General features: G+C 43.1%; 1 protein-coding gene across 3 annotated transcripts in view; it reads left to right on the top strand.

Moving 5' to 3' along the window:
- Positions 1-13,991, top strand: part of KMT2A (lysine methyltransferase 2A) — a 151,202-nt gene that overhangs the window by 54,820 nt on the left and 82,391 nt on the right. For 2 of the 3 annotated variants that reach the window (XM_068240847.1, XM_068240849.1), the window contains exons 4-8: positions 2,150-2,327; positions 3,629-3,863; positions 7,730-7,794; positions 7,874-8,275; positions 13,486-13,559. In XM_068240847.1, the coding sequence (XP_068096948.1) occupies positions 2,150-2,327; positions 3,629-3,863; positions 7,730-7,794; positions 7,874-8,275; positions 13,486-13,559 (954 nt within the window). The remainder of the gene's footprint in view (positions 1-2,149; positions 2,328-3,628; positions 3,864-7,729; positions 7,795-7,873; positions 8,276-13,485; positions 13,560-13,991) is intronic. The other variant, XM_068240848.1, reaches the window with a different exon arrangement.

The raw sequence follows: 13,991 nt of genomic DNA, 5'->3' as shown, positions 1-13,991 counted from the left end.
TAAATGTTAATATCTAGCATTCACAAACAAAGTAAGTCTGAATAGTTCCAATCATCCAGTAGTGTAAAGTCAGCTTCATTGTGCATACATTCAAATTCCACTTCCACCAAATCTGTGTGGCATTGATAATGTGCCTGCAGCAATATTCAAATGATCAGACCCAATCCCAGTAAAATTAGCAGAGCATTCAAACTCCTTTGCCTCTCACAAAGAGGTCAAATCCAATCGCAGTCTGAACTTCCATTTGTACAGTTATGCACCTCGGTCAGTAAACTCACAAACATGCCGATTCAGGTCATGTAGTATTTTGAGTTGTCTATCAGCTCCAAAAGGCATAAATGTGTCTCAATGCAAGCACATAGTTTTGATTGCAAAGTTCATAAGGATAGTTTTGATTGCAAAGTTCATGGGATGTTTTAAATCCTGGTTTTGCCACACTGGATAAAACTGGCATCATGAACCGTTTATATAGGGAAATCTCACCTAATCCAATGTTGTAGGTAACAAAATAGTCCAGCTCCATAGCAGTTCAGACAGTGGCCTCAATTCATCAAGCATTCCTGCATTCGGTAATGCTGAAAACAGCTGATTTTTCTGAGCATTTAGAAAAGTGTCAATTCTTAAAGGCTGCTTCCACATGGAAAGCTGAAATCGCCAAGCAGTGACGTAAATACCTCAACACATGGCAGTAAATGCAAATCCATCAAGATTACAGCATGCGGTAAAGCCAAGTAACCTACTCTATGATTATAGGCAGCTCTTCTGTGTTGGAAACCATGTGGAGGAGCTGAGACTCACACAAGCAGAGAGGGATAAGCTATGACTGACAGGAGCAGAAGCCAATAGAAACAGCGCCTGTCTCCTGAAAGTCCTGCTGATCTGACATTGATAGGTTGCGAAGGCTTCCTGGGAGAGTCCAGCTTTTCTACCCCCCCTCAGGCAGCAAGCAGAGAGAAAATAAAAGTGGTTTCCCCTGCCTCCCTTCAGACATTTAACCCCTTAGGTTCCTGTTTTTAGATGCAGAGTAGCTAGTGGGGAAATCACCTAAGCATGGCAGGTGCAATGTCTCCTGGAAGTTCATCTAAGCTGTGGCAATTAAATAAAATGTTAAACACTAATGGACAGATTCAGAGCGAGCAGAGGCAGTATAACAAACGTGCAACACTTTAAAGGCATGTGGCGATGCCTCTTACTATTGTAATGCCCTCTCTGCACGGAATAGCATGTAACAACACAGACACACTCCACACTGCTCTGCCGTTACCGAATGGGTTTTTGTGAATTGAAGAATAGTATTTTGGTAAATTACTGAACTTCTATGGCACCTGGGAAAATATTATTGAATTAGCAAAAAAAAAAAAAAAAAAAAAAAATCTAAAATACCGAATGCGGTATTTTCCCGACTTCTTGTTTTTTTTTTTTTCTTATGGAACAGTCTTTGATGAATTGAAGCCTGTGTCCATGTGTAGGCTCAGCAGAGGCACCGGCTACAGGAGCAGACCGCATCAGAACCTACTAGTTTCACCAGCATCATCAGGGTGCAGTCTGGTGAAAAACCACATGCACTTCCCCACTACATTGTGCTGACTATGTTAGATACTTGCCCTTCCTGCTTCTAAGGTGCACCTGCAGCCTTTGACTCTTGACGTCGTCTTGAAATCTTAAGGTTTCAAGATTTTCATATGACTTCTGCCTACTTTGTGACCACACTAGTCCAGTGATTGGCCTTTGGTTGATAGCACATCACATGGTAGTGAGGTCACTGCAAATAACAAACATTTTGGTTATTTGACAGTGGTACGAGATGCCACAGAGACAGGTAACCACCCTGTGATACTGATAGTGCCAGTAGCAACTGCTCACTTGACCTCTCGCCACTAATTCTTCCTCCTGGCTATACAGTGCTACTAAGAGCGGCTGTTTTGTGCCTCCACAAACCTGGAAAGCAACCTTGTTTATTGTAGAGTGGAACAGGGAGGTGGAGCTGCTAGACAATCTGACTGTTAATGTGGTGATCTGGAGAAGGTGGGCAGGGTAGATGGAGTCAGCTGATAACTTGCCAGGAGTGGTAGGCTGGTCATATTAGCCCATCAGATAAACTGTTCTGTATTTGGCTCAGATGATTGATTTTTCGGACTCATTTTTTTAGGGCCAGGAAAGTGATTCTTCTGAAACGTCAGTACGTGGACCCAGAATCAAGCATGTGTGCCGAAGAGCTGCTGTGGCCTTGGGACGTAAGAGAGCAGTGTTTCCAGATGATATGCCTACGCTGAGTGCCTTACCCTGGGAAGAGAGAGAAAAGGTTCTATCTTCTATGGGAAATGATGGTTAGTTTTTTGAACTTACCTTTTCTATAAAATATTTCTATCCCTAAGGGTGTTTGGTCTTGATCGTCATTGGTGAGTGAATCTGAACCACTTGGACTGACTTATAGCTTTATTAATGTAAAAGCATGTATGGGTCCAAATAATTGTGCAGGCTTTTTATGGAAATCAGTGTTTGGAAAGTGTTTGGGACAGCTTGGTGAAGGTTTAGAACCTTTTAGGTATTTGTTCCTGTTTATGACCCTTTATTGGAGTTTTCTGTTACTTCCTGTCCCTGGGATCACATGGGCAACTGAGCCCATCAAAGCCACCAATAACCACAGCGAAAGGCTTTAATTGGCAAAAGCATTTATTTATAAAGTGCTAACATATTCCCTGGTGCTGCACACAGTATGAAACAAACATGGGGTACATAATGGTACATACTCGCGTACAATGGTGTACACCAAATATAGTCAATGGTACAAGACTGGTAATTGACCAGATGATTTTTTTAACCCCTTTCCATGCTTTCCTAAACTAAATTGAGTTTTGAGAGGGTTTTGGAAGTGAATCTGACAAATTTATTTACATCTCACCTCTACCCATAGACTGAAACTGAGAGTTGCATAGTTCATGCATGGGGAGCTAAAAGGTAAATACAATATCTGATTCAATTTTACAAACGCTTGCTACAATTGGAATGGAATGAAGGAATCTGTTTGGTATAAAGTGTATTTTGAGGACTCATTACGTCCATTGTATGTAAATTCTTTTTTTACCATATGTATTCAAGTACACACTGAACTCTTGACTTTTGGAACTCCCCAATAACACTGCATTTCACATTTTACTTCTGTTTGCGCTATTGGCAGGTGCATAGTGGTCAGTAGAGTGTGCTAGTCCAGTTACTGGTCCCATTCACGGTATTCATTTCACCCCTCCACCCAGCGCATGTAGCGCCTGTGCGCAGCGGATCATGCTGAAAGGGGATTTGTACCACTGCTGTTTCACGTTCCAGACGTTATCTCTCCTCTTTCTATGTACTGCCTGCCTTGGTGTCTTTTGCTTGTTACCCAGAAGTGGTGCTTTGTGGAACAGTGATGATGCAAACCACTTCTAGTGTGCGTCACTACACATTTTTGGTGGGATCCAGTGGCTCCAAACCAGGACCACCACAGTAGAAACATTCATGGCACTAGGGGGGTTATTCATGTTTTTAAAGTCAAATAATCCATTTTACCTAAACAAAGTGGTAGATGTTTTTAAGAAGGTTACCAAACCAAGCAGTTTATCTTGACCTTCTGCCACCTTTCCTTCTGCAGACAAGTCTTCTATAGCTGGCTCAGAGGATGCTGATCCACCAACCCCACTCATTAAACCCATCAAACAAGTCACCCGCAACAAAACGCAGCAAGAACCACCTGTGAAGAAAGGCAGACGCTCCCGCCGCTGTGGGCAGTGTTCAGGTTGCCAAGTCCCTGACGACTGTGGCATCTGTACTAACTGCTTAGACAAACCCAAATTTGGGGGACGGAACATCAAAAAACAGTGCTGCAAGTAAGTGTGTTGTGACATATTCACTTTTCACTGTAACATGTTGATAGTTTGTGCAATATGTTTTGACATTGGCAGTCCTCTTTATAAAGTATCAATTTATCAGACCTGCACTTCTGAATTTAACACATTTACAGGTGTGATATCTTTTGACATCTAGGGATTTTTTTTTCTGGCTTTCGGTTTAAATATCTAATGAAATGTGTTAATCAGATCTGTTGACTGTCTTTAGTGGTGCTTTGGCCCATTTCTGTGTACAATCTGATGGTGTTGTCTATTTTTGGCATGCCTTGCTTGAACAGCTTGCTTTAACCTACTCCCTAGCATTTTAATAGGAATGAGGTCAAGAAATGCATTTTTTGCTGCTCTAAAATATAGAAGGAATTTTGTTTATGAGCCACGCTGACCATGTGTTGCTTTGAATTGAGTGATTCTCTATATTCATGACCACACTTATTTTAAGCTTCGGATCGCATCCATTTTCTGCTCTAGCCAATAACTTATCTGTATGTTTTTGGGATGTGGGAGGAAACCGGAGTGCCAGGGGGAAACCCACACAGAGACAGGGAGAACATACAAACTCCTTGCAGATGTTGACTTCGCTGGTATTAGAACTGGGAGCGCTGCGAGGCGAGAGTGCTTATCACTACGCCACCGTGTTGCACAATATGCATAGCGTGTGAGAGGAATCGGCGCAGGAGACTTGGGCGCAGGATACAGCCGGTATATGGCTGATCCTGCTGCTGCACAAGTTCCCGGCGACGTTAAATACGTTTCCCCCTCCAGGCTGCCATGGATGGTGGGGAATGAAATAATTTGGTAAACAGCACACCCTCATTTAGCAAAAAACAGCCCAACTACACAATCAGAATGTAATGGTAACGAGGAGAGTAGGAGGCGCCCTCGTGTATATTAAATACATTAAACGTTTAACAGTATATATAAGATTTAGCCTACCTCATAAAAGGAGACTTCATTCGATAAAGGAAACAAGTGGTTTTATTGGGAGTAGCACATTTCTTGGCACAGACCGCTTCATCAGGTCAAATTAGGGTGCATTAAATAAAAAAAATCATATTTTTTGACACTCAAAGTATCTCCACACCAAAATCACAAAAGTTAATAAACAAAGGAGTAGGGCACAGACAAGAATTTACAATTAATTGTATACACACCAGGTGCTGTCATAAATAAACACATTTCAGTTTTAAATCAGTATATGTCAATTTCATCTGCAAACTGCACGATAGTTAATTAAAAACAGTAAAAGAAGGAAAACTAAGATGGGACCGCCTTGTGTCCTGGTTTACATGGGGTTAAAACACCTCTGCTAAAAGACTACATATGTAGTCGTCAAGATATATAAGAAAACCAATGTAGCACCTTACAAAAGTGAAGCGTAAATGTGTCCTAGATGGTAGATGTTCTCTAAGGACTGTTTGCAATGCTCTGGGAATAGTAGCTCGTACTACTTGAGAAGGGACTATATTTACAGTGGGACAATTTTACTGCCTATTTAGGCGAGTTATCATACATACAGTATGTGCTCCCGTGGGCAAAAGGCTGTAATTACAGCTTGTGCTCCAGTAGGTTAAAGCGGAATATAGCCCAGCATTTCAACTTTGCTCTAAAACATTATTTACAGCATATTATATGCAACCAGCATTTTTTTTTTTTTACTAGACCAGCATTGGAAGGGTTACACACAGAGCTTTAAAGTTCGTGGAGAGAACTGATTCCTGCAGCCGAAGTTCAGATAGATACATTTAACTAAACAGAATGTAACAAGTGAGGAATGTTACACACTCTTTGGCTGTCCTCCAGCTCCTGCACAGTCAGAGAGAGTGAGTCACTTTCCACACGTAGATACATTTTGTTTACTTAAATGTATCTATGTAAGCTTCGGATGCGTTTGCATTTCTCTCCAGGAACTTTAAAGCTCTGTGTGTAACCCTTCCAATGCTGGTTGCATATAATATACTGTAAATAATGTTTTAGAGCAAAGTTGAAATGCAGGGTTATATTCCGCTTTAAATAGGACTTTTCTGGAATCCCACATTCTTATTTTGGTTTTAAAGGTAAAAAAATTGTAGTTTGAGACTGACTGTCTATGGTGCATGTTTATTTTGCTGCCATCAGACAAATCTTGACCTAATGAACTTTTTACATTACCTGCACTTAGCTGTGTTTTTCGCAGCCATGAATGAGTTTTATGACCTCTGTTTACTTATGTATCTAAGTGTGGAATGTGACTCACTCTCTCTGACTGCAGGAGCTGGAGGACAGCCAAAGAGTGTGTAACATTTCTCACTTGTTACATTATATTTAGTTAAATGTATCTATCTGAACTTCGGATGCGTCTGCATATCTCTCCACGAAACTTTAAACCTCTGTGTGTAACCCTTCCAATGCTGGTCTAGTAAAAAAAAGATGCTGGTTGCATATAATATGCTGTAAATAATGTTTTAGAGCAAAGTTGAAATGCGGGGTTATATTCCGCTTTAAGGTTAGGTGTATAGATTATACAATTGTTCCATCAGTTTATTTTTACTTCAGATTCTTAAGACCCCTACCCAGTATTCAATACATGAGCCTCCCTTTCAGTTAGGATGGTATCCTGCATATTCTGAGCCGGGCCGGATTTGTACTTTTTACTGCCCAAGGCCCCCTATCACCAGCCAACCCTGACCAACAGCTGCACTGCCCGCCAGACCTGAAGATCAGTGGTGGCCCCTAATGATGAGAGAGGCGAGCAGTGCCCTGTGATGACACCATATATTTCAAATACAAGAAGTGACATCACTGCTTACTTTCTGTATTTGAAGTATATGGTGCCATCACTGGTCACTGCTTGCCTTTCTCATCACTGTGGGCCACTGCTGATCTGCAGGTATGCGAACAGGCAGCGCAGTGAGCGAGGGGAACTTTGAGACAGGAGGAGATGGACGATGTGCAGTGGGAGTCCATGTCTGTGTATGCAGGCAGTGTAGGCCTGTGTATGCGGGCGTTTGGACAGCGAGGATGAGTCCAAGGACTAGGACACACTGTGGCACAGCCCTGACCTCCCCAGCAGCCAAGGCACATGCTTTTATGGGCTTCTCACAAATCCAGTCCTGGTTCTTAGTTAACGAAACAAACAAACAAATCGTGGGAACTCAATTCATGTTTCAGACACCTTAACTGACATTGTTAAAATGCGATTTCCTGCACTTATTAAAATGTTTATTCTTATGTTACATGAGCGGCAGGAGTATGGGAGATTTGTAGGAAAACTGAGGCCAAACTGCAGATTGAAAGTGAATCTGAAACCAAAATAATTTCCTTTTTTACTGTCCACATGTGTTAATTATTAACATCATAGCTGATTCGCCGCAACAGCGCGGCAGAACAAGTTTTATTCCCCAAAATCCTGGGGCAAAATTCCACGACAGTCCAGGTCGGGGATTTTGCTGCCCAGGGGAGGCAGAGCTTTGCTCTGTAGCTCTGCCTCCAGTCAATCTCCGCTGATCGCCGCCTCTCCCTGCCCCTCTCAGTCTTTCACTGAGAGGGGCAGGGAGAGGCGGAGATTGACTGGACTGGAGGCAGAGTTGCTGCGCTCAGCTCTGCTTCCTCCAGGAATTGTGAGGAGAATTTTGCCCTGGTGATTTGGGTGTGATGAAACCTCGTTCAGCCACGCTGATGCGGCGCTTCATCTATGGTGTAAATGCTTAACATATGTGGACATTTAAAAGGAAATTAATTTGGCTTCAGACTCTCTTTAACCACTCTTTCCTTAGCACATCATTAATTTACATAGTAACATAATTGTTTCATATTTGCCTGAAGTACTTTCCATGCTTTTTTTTCTGATTTTATTTTACTTTTCATAGGATGAGAAAATGTCAGAATTTGCAGTGGATGCCCTCCAAAGCTTACCTGCAGAAGCAAGCAAAAGGTAAAGTATAAAGCAGTTCTAGAACTCCTCAGTCTTTTTGTAAAGCTTTTACAATCATGTAATTGGTTATTTTGTGCAGCAGCCAAGAAAAAAGAAAAGAAATCCAAATTGGCTGAGAAGCAGGAGGCCCCGGCAGTAAAATCTTCCAATGAGCCCGTTCCAAAACCAGTTGTGGTACCCACTAATGCAGTCAGTCCCGCAACAGAGGATCCGGCTCCACCACCACCTCCAGCATCAAAAAAGACTGATCCTCCGAAGAGCAATGCCGAGGAAAAGACAGAGGAGGAAGACCAAACCGTGCCTACCTGTGAAGTCAAACAGCCCCCTTCACTCCAGAAAGCAGCTAAGCCACCCCCTCCACAGCCTGCAAGCAGTCCAACCCCCATCCTCAACAGCCCCCTACCTGCCTCTCGGAAAGATGTCCTGAAATTGCCAACATGTGATGCAAAAAAGAAGCAGCTTTCTCCTCTTCCAGAGACAGGTGAGTAGAAAACATTGTTTAGTTAGTGGAATGGACCTTACATAGTTCTATATTGTTATAACTGCCAAATATTAACGTATTCCTTGCACATACCGTAATTTCACACTCTTGTTGAATTGCGCTGTCTGCACAGTTTTGTAAGGTAAGGCCTTATTCATTATACAATAGTTTTTTGGTTATATTTTTCAACAAGGCAAAAATCTGTTGCATTTTTGCATTCATGTTTAAGACCCCCCCCCCCCCCAAAAAAAAACCAACAACAAACAAACATCAAACCAAACACATCTGAACACATGTATTTGAGCATGTTTGTAAGAAAGCATATCGATTTTTATCCTTATGGCTTGTATAAAGCCACGTCTCCCCTTCTGTTGGCTTTCTTAATGTGAATATGTTGATTCTGACATCTTGACCTCCCTTCCTTTTACTTGACTGGTTTATTAACACTCGTTTTATTGCAGTAGCCATACAGATACATTAAGATCTACTTTAGATATTACCAATCAGGGCAGTTTCTAGGCTGAATTGCACCCAGGACGAGGGTGTACAAATTGCGCCCCCCGCCCCCTTGGACTCGTGAACCCATACTCACAGCCACAGATCACAAGTAGATCTGCCTACTTACTAGTGACCAGCAGGTCATCCAGGGGTAAGCAAGGACCGGGAAAACACACAGGCAAATGGAGGCCCGGCAAGCAAGCCGGCTACTCCATTGGTGCCGCGCACTGACAGCCTGCAGTACTGCTACAGGACGTCAGATGACGTCGTGATGATGACTTGACGTCGGACACAGGCAGCTGCAGGACGTCCAGAAGGAGTCAAGGAAGGTGATCACGCTGCTGTTCTCCTTTCTTCTTCCATGTGGCTGCACCTCGCATCACCAGCTCCCTAGCACCTAGCGGTTATGTCCTTCTGCCTGCGCACCCCTTCTTCTACTTGCCTGTTGCCCTGCACGCACTGCCCAAGAGACGGCCCTATTACCAATAAGTTTAGGGGGAGAGTCTTACTCTTTTACTCAGGGCTGTGGAGTTGGAGCAGTTTTGGGTACCTGGAGTCTGAGTCGGTGGTTTCAATAAACTGAGGAATCGGAGTCGGATGATTTTTGAACCAAATCCATAGCCTTTGTAAAAATTAGCCTAAGGAGTCAGAGTCTGAGTCAGAGCAATGTTGGGTACCTGGAGTCGGAGGTTTCATAAACTGAGGAGTCGGAGTCTGAGTCTGATTTTCGTGTCGACTCCACAGCCCTGCATTTCAGATGCTCACTTTACACCATAAGATCGCTTCTGGTCAAGTGTTAGGTGAAGAGATGTTGGACCTATGGAATGGGTGGACTCCTTTCCAGAGGTGTCAGTATGTAAGAATACAGGGAGTGCAGAATTATTAGGCAAATGAGTATTTTGACCACATCATCCTCTTTATGCATGTTGTCTTACTCCAAGCTGTATAGGCTCGAAAGCCTACTACCAATTAAGCATATTAGGTGATGTGCATCTCTGTAATGAGAAGGGGTGTGGTCTAATGATATCAACACCCTATAACAGGTGTGCATAATTATTAGGCAACTTTGTTTCCTTTGGCAAAATGGGTCAAAAGAAGGACTTGACAGGCTCAGAAAAGTCAAAAATAGTAATATATATTGCAGAGGGATGCAGCACTCTTAAAATTGCAAAGCTTCTGAAGCGTGATCATCGAACAATCAAGCGTTTCATTCAAAATAGTCAACAGGGTTGCAAGAAGCGTGTGGAAAAACCAAGGCGCAAAATAACTGCCCATGAACTGAGAAAAGTCAAACGTGCAGCTGCCAAGATGCCACTTGCCAACAGTTTGGCCATATTTCAGAGCTGCAACATCACTGGAGTGCCCAAAAGCACAAGGTGTGCAATACTCAGAGACATGGCCAAGGTAAGAAAGGCTGAAAGACGACCACCACTGAACAAGACACACAAGCTGAAATGTCAAGACTGGGCCAAGAAATATCTCAAGACTGATTTTTCTAAGGTTTTATGGACTAATGAAATGAGAGTGAGTCTTGATGGGCCAGATGGATGGGCCCGTGGCTGGATTGGTAAAGGGCAGAGAGCTCCAGTCCGACTCAGACGCCAGCAAGGTGGAGGTGGAGTACTGGTTTGGGCTGGTATCATCAAAGATGAGCTTGTGGGGCCTTTTCGGGTTGAGGATGGAGTCAAGCTCAACTCCCAGTCCTATTGTCAGTTTCTGGAAGACACCTCCTTCAAGCAGTGGTACAGGAAGAAGTCTGCATCCTTCAAGAAAAACATGATTTTCATGCAGGACAATGCTCCATCACACGCGTCCAAGTACTCCACAGCGTGGCTGGCAAGAAAGGCTATAAAAGAAGAAAAACTAATGACATGGCCTCCTTGTTCACCTAATCAGAACCCCATTGAGAACCTTTGGTCCATCATAAAATGTGAGATTTATAAGGAGGGAAACCAGTACACCTCTCTGAACAGCATCTGGCAGGCTGTGGTTGCTGCTGCACGCAATGTTGATGGTGAACAGATCAAAACACTGACAGAATCCATGGATGGCAGGCTTTTGAGTGTCCTTGCAAAGAAAGATGGCTCTATTGGTCACTGATTTGTTCTTGTTTTTGGATCTCAGAAATGTATATTTGTGAATGTTGAGATGTTATATTGGTTTCACTGGTAAAAATAAATAATTGAAATGGGTATATATTTGTTTTTTGTTAAGTTGCCCAATAATTATGCACAGTAATAGTCACCTGCACACACAGATATCCCCCTAAAATAGCTAAAACTAAAAACTACTTTCAAAAATATTCAGCTTTGATATTAATGAGTTTTTGGGGTTCATTGAGAAAATGGTTGTTGTTCAATAATAAAATTATTCCTCAAAAATACAACTTGCCTAATAATTCTGCACTCCCTGTACAAACCAGTTTGTGTGGTTTGCTTCTTTTTTGATTAGTTCAGGTGTGCTTTAAAGTGTGTGCAGCATGAAAGGGTTAATATAGGAGAAACTGATCATATGTGTTTTACCACATTCCTTCTTACCCAACTTCTTCACCTGCTGTTTTTTGCAGTATGTGGAGATGGGATGGTCATTCTAGCAGCCTGGACAGAGAATATGTGGTGACTTTGGCTTCAATTCATCAAAGGCTGTTCGATAACAAAATCCCAGTCCTTAAAGAGAGTCTGAAGCGAGAATAAATCTCGCTTCAGACCTCATAGATAGCAGGGGCTCGTGTGCCCCTGCTAAACTGCCGCTATCCCGCGGCTTAACGGGTGTCCCTTCACCCCCAAATCCCCTCGTTTCAGCGGGGGAGCGCTTCCTGGTTGGGGCAGAGCTAACCGCCGCAGCCCTGCCCCACGCGCGTCTGTCAGCGCGTATCTCCGCCTCTCCCCCGCCCCTCTCAGTCTTCCTTCACTGAGAGGGGCGGGGGAGAGGCGGCGATGCGCCGCTGATAGACGCGACTGGAGGCAGGGCTGCAGTCGTTAGCCCTGCCTCCAGGAGCGACCAAGTCTGCGACCAAGTGTCGCAGTGGGGGGTTTGGGGGTGAAGGGACCCCCATTTAGCGGCGCTATAGCAGCGGTTTAGCAGGGGCACACGTGCCCCTGCTAACTATGAGCTCTGAAGCGAGATTTATTCTATTTTATTCAGAGTCTCTTTAAAATACCGCATTCGGTATTTTACAGTTCACTGTGCTAATTCATCAATATTTTCACATGTGAGGTAGATGTTCCTTAAGTTACCGAACTACTACGGCTTCGATAACAGCAGAGCAGCTGGAGCAGTGTGTCTCTGTTTTTACAAGCTGCAGAGGCACTTACAATAGAAGGCATCCTGACATCTCTTTAGATGTAAACATTTGTTACATTCACTGTTTTCTATACTGCCTTTGCTGCTCTAAATCTGTCCATCAGTGTTTCTTAAAGAGGAGCTGTTAGGTATAGGGTCTCAGAGAAAAAAAACACATATATCAGTAGCTAAATATTGTCTCTACTTACATTACATATGCATTTCACTGTCCACGTTTGGATTTCACAGAATTTGTATATAGGATTTGCAGAGAATGATGCTCCTGACAGCTCATGGCAGGTTCCATGTTTGTCTGTCTCCTATGAAGCCAATTGTGATGTTATATCCTCTCTGCTTCCTGATGATTCAACTCACAAAAAAGATCCTAATGGACAACACTACTGTGCAGTGAATATTAATTAGCCATGTGGCTAGGAACAATAGCGGACTCATGCAGTATACTCTAACAGAACATGTGCCCTATGATTTTTCAGTGCTGTGAGTTTAGGCTGCTGCTGTTAGAAACTGCTGTAACATGAGCCTGTAACTTCCCACTGTAAAAGCAGCCTTAGGGCGTGATAGGGAAATGAAGGGGATGACCCAAGGTAGTGCACTGGGGAGAAGAGGCAGCCCCAGAATGCTTTGCAGTATCTGTTATGCGTCCTGCCGGCCTCCTTACAGAGCTTGGGAATAACAGCCTTGCTGTTCAGCACACATCACAGTAAGAGAGATTTTTAACTTCAGTATTGCCTTTTTGGCTTCCTTCTAAACTGTTTAACACAGGAGAATAGAGGTTTAAATTAGCTTTTGCAGCCTGACAGTTACTCTTTAACATTTTATTTAATTACCACAACTTAGATGAACTTCCCGGAGACATTACAAATGCCATGCTTGGTGATTTCACCACTAGCAACTTTGCTTTTTCAAACAGGGTCTGAAAGGGTTACACCACCGAAGGGAACCTGGAAAATATGTTTTGTCCCATCTCTCTGCTCACTGTCTGGGGGGTCTGAGACCTATCAGCAGCACTTGCAGGAGAACAGGGGCTTTTTCTATTGGCTGCCTGCTCCTGTTAATCACGAGAACATACACAGGAAGGCATTCGAAGCCAGTTAACTACAGAGGAGAGCTGGAGATAATCACCGAATGTGTTAGTGAATGCTGTAACCTTGATGAATTGACATTTGCTTACATGTGTTGAGCACAAGTCGGTAATTTATCTCATTGCTCTCTAATTTCAGCTTTTCATGCGGTAACAGCTTTGATGAATTAACAAAGTCAGCTATTTTCAGCATTACCGAATGTGGTAATGCTTGATGAATTGAAGCCTTTGTGTTTGAGTTTTGTTAGAACACAAAAGATGGATGTCTTGAGTCACTTTTTTAAAAATACAGTTTTTCTTGTCCCTGAAGAAATGTTTTTGTTTACAGGCTCTGAACAGAACAAGCAGAAGAAACCAGCTACTAGAGTTGCTGTCATGCCCAGATCGAGATCTAAGGAAAAGGTAGGGGGAGGCATATGGTAATTTTTTTAAGCATAAGTAGTCTGACATGTCTGTTTTACTATGAATGTATGAGTTTTGAAAATGTGATCAATTATATTCTAATGCAAAGAGTCAATCTGAATTAGAATAAAATGGGGCTGACACAACAAAGTTCCTTAAGCTGCGTAGTTTGTATTTGTGTTGCCAACCAGGATCGAGCCTGGTCCTGCAGGTTACTCCAATGCTATACAGATGTATTTTGGCAACAGCTCAGCGATGGTCTGTATAGATAAGGGCGGAACGAGGACGGTGCTGGGCACAACAGAACAGCTTCTGCAGACTGGTTAAGGATAAGAACAATGGACTCAGCTGCCCTCTATGTATAAGCGCAGCCACACTGTGCAGGTGCAAAGTACGGGCTGTATTGTAGCAGCTTGTGCGCAGCTTTTTTTT

This window comes from Hyperolius riggenbachi, chromosome 6 (genome assembly GCF_040937935.1).
Source record: "Hyperolius riggenbachi isolate aHypRig1 chromosome 6, aHypRig1.pri, whole genome shotgun sequence".
NCBI classification, from domain to species: Eukaryota; Metazoa; Chordata; class Amphibia; order Anura; family Hyperoliidae; genus Hyperolius; species Hyperolius riggenbachi.
Note: the sequence above shows the minus strand (reverse complement) of the source record. Positions and strands in the feature narration are given on the sequence as shown.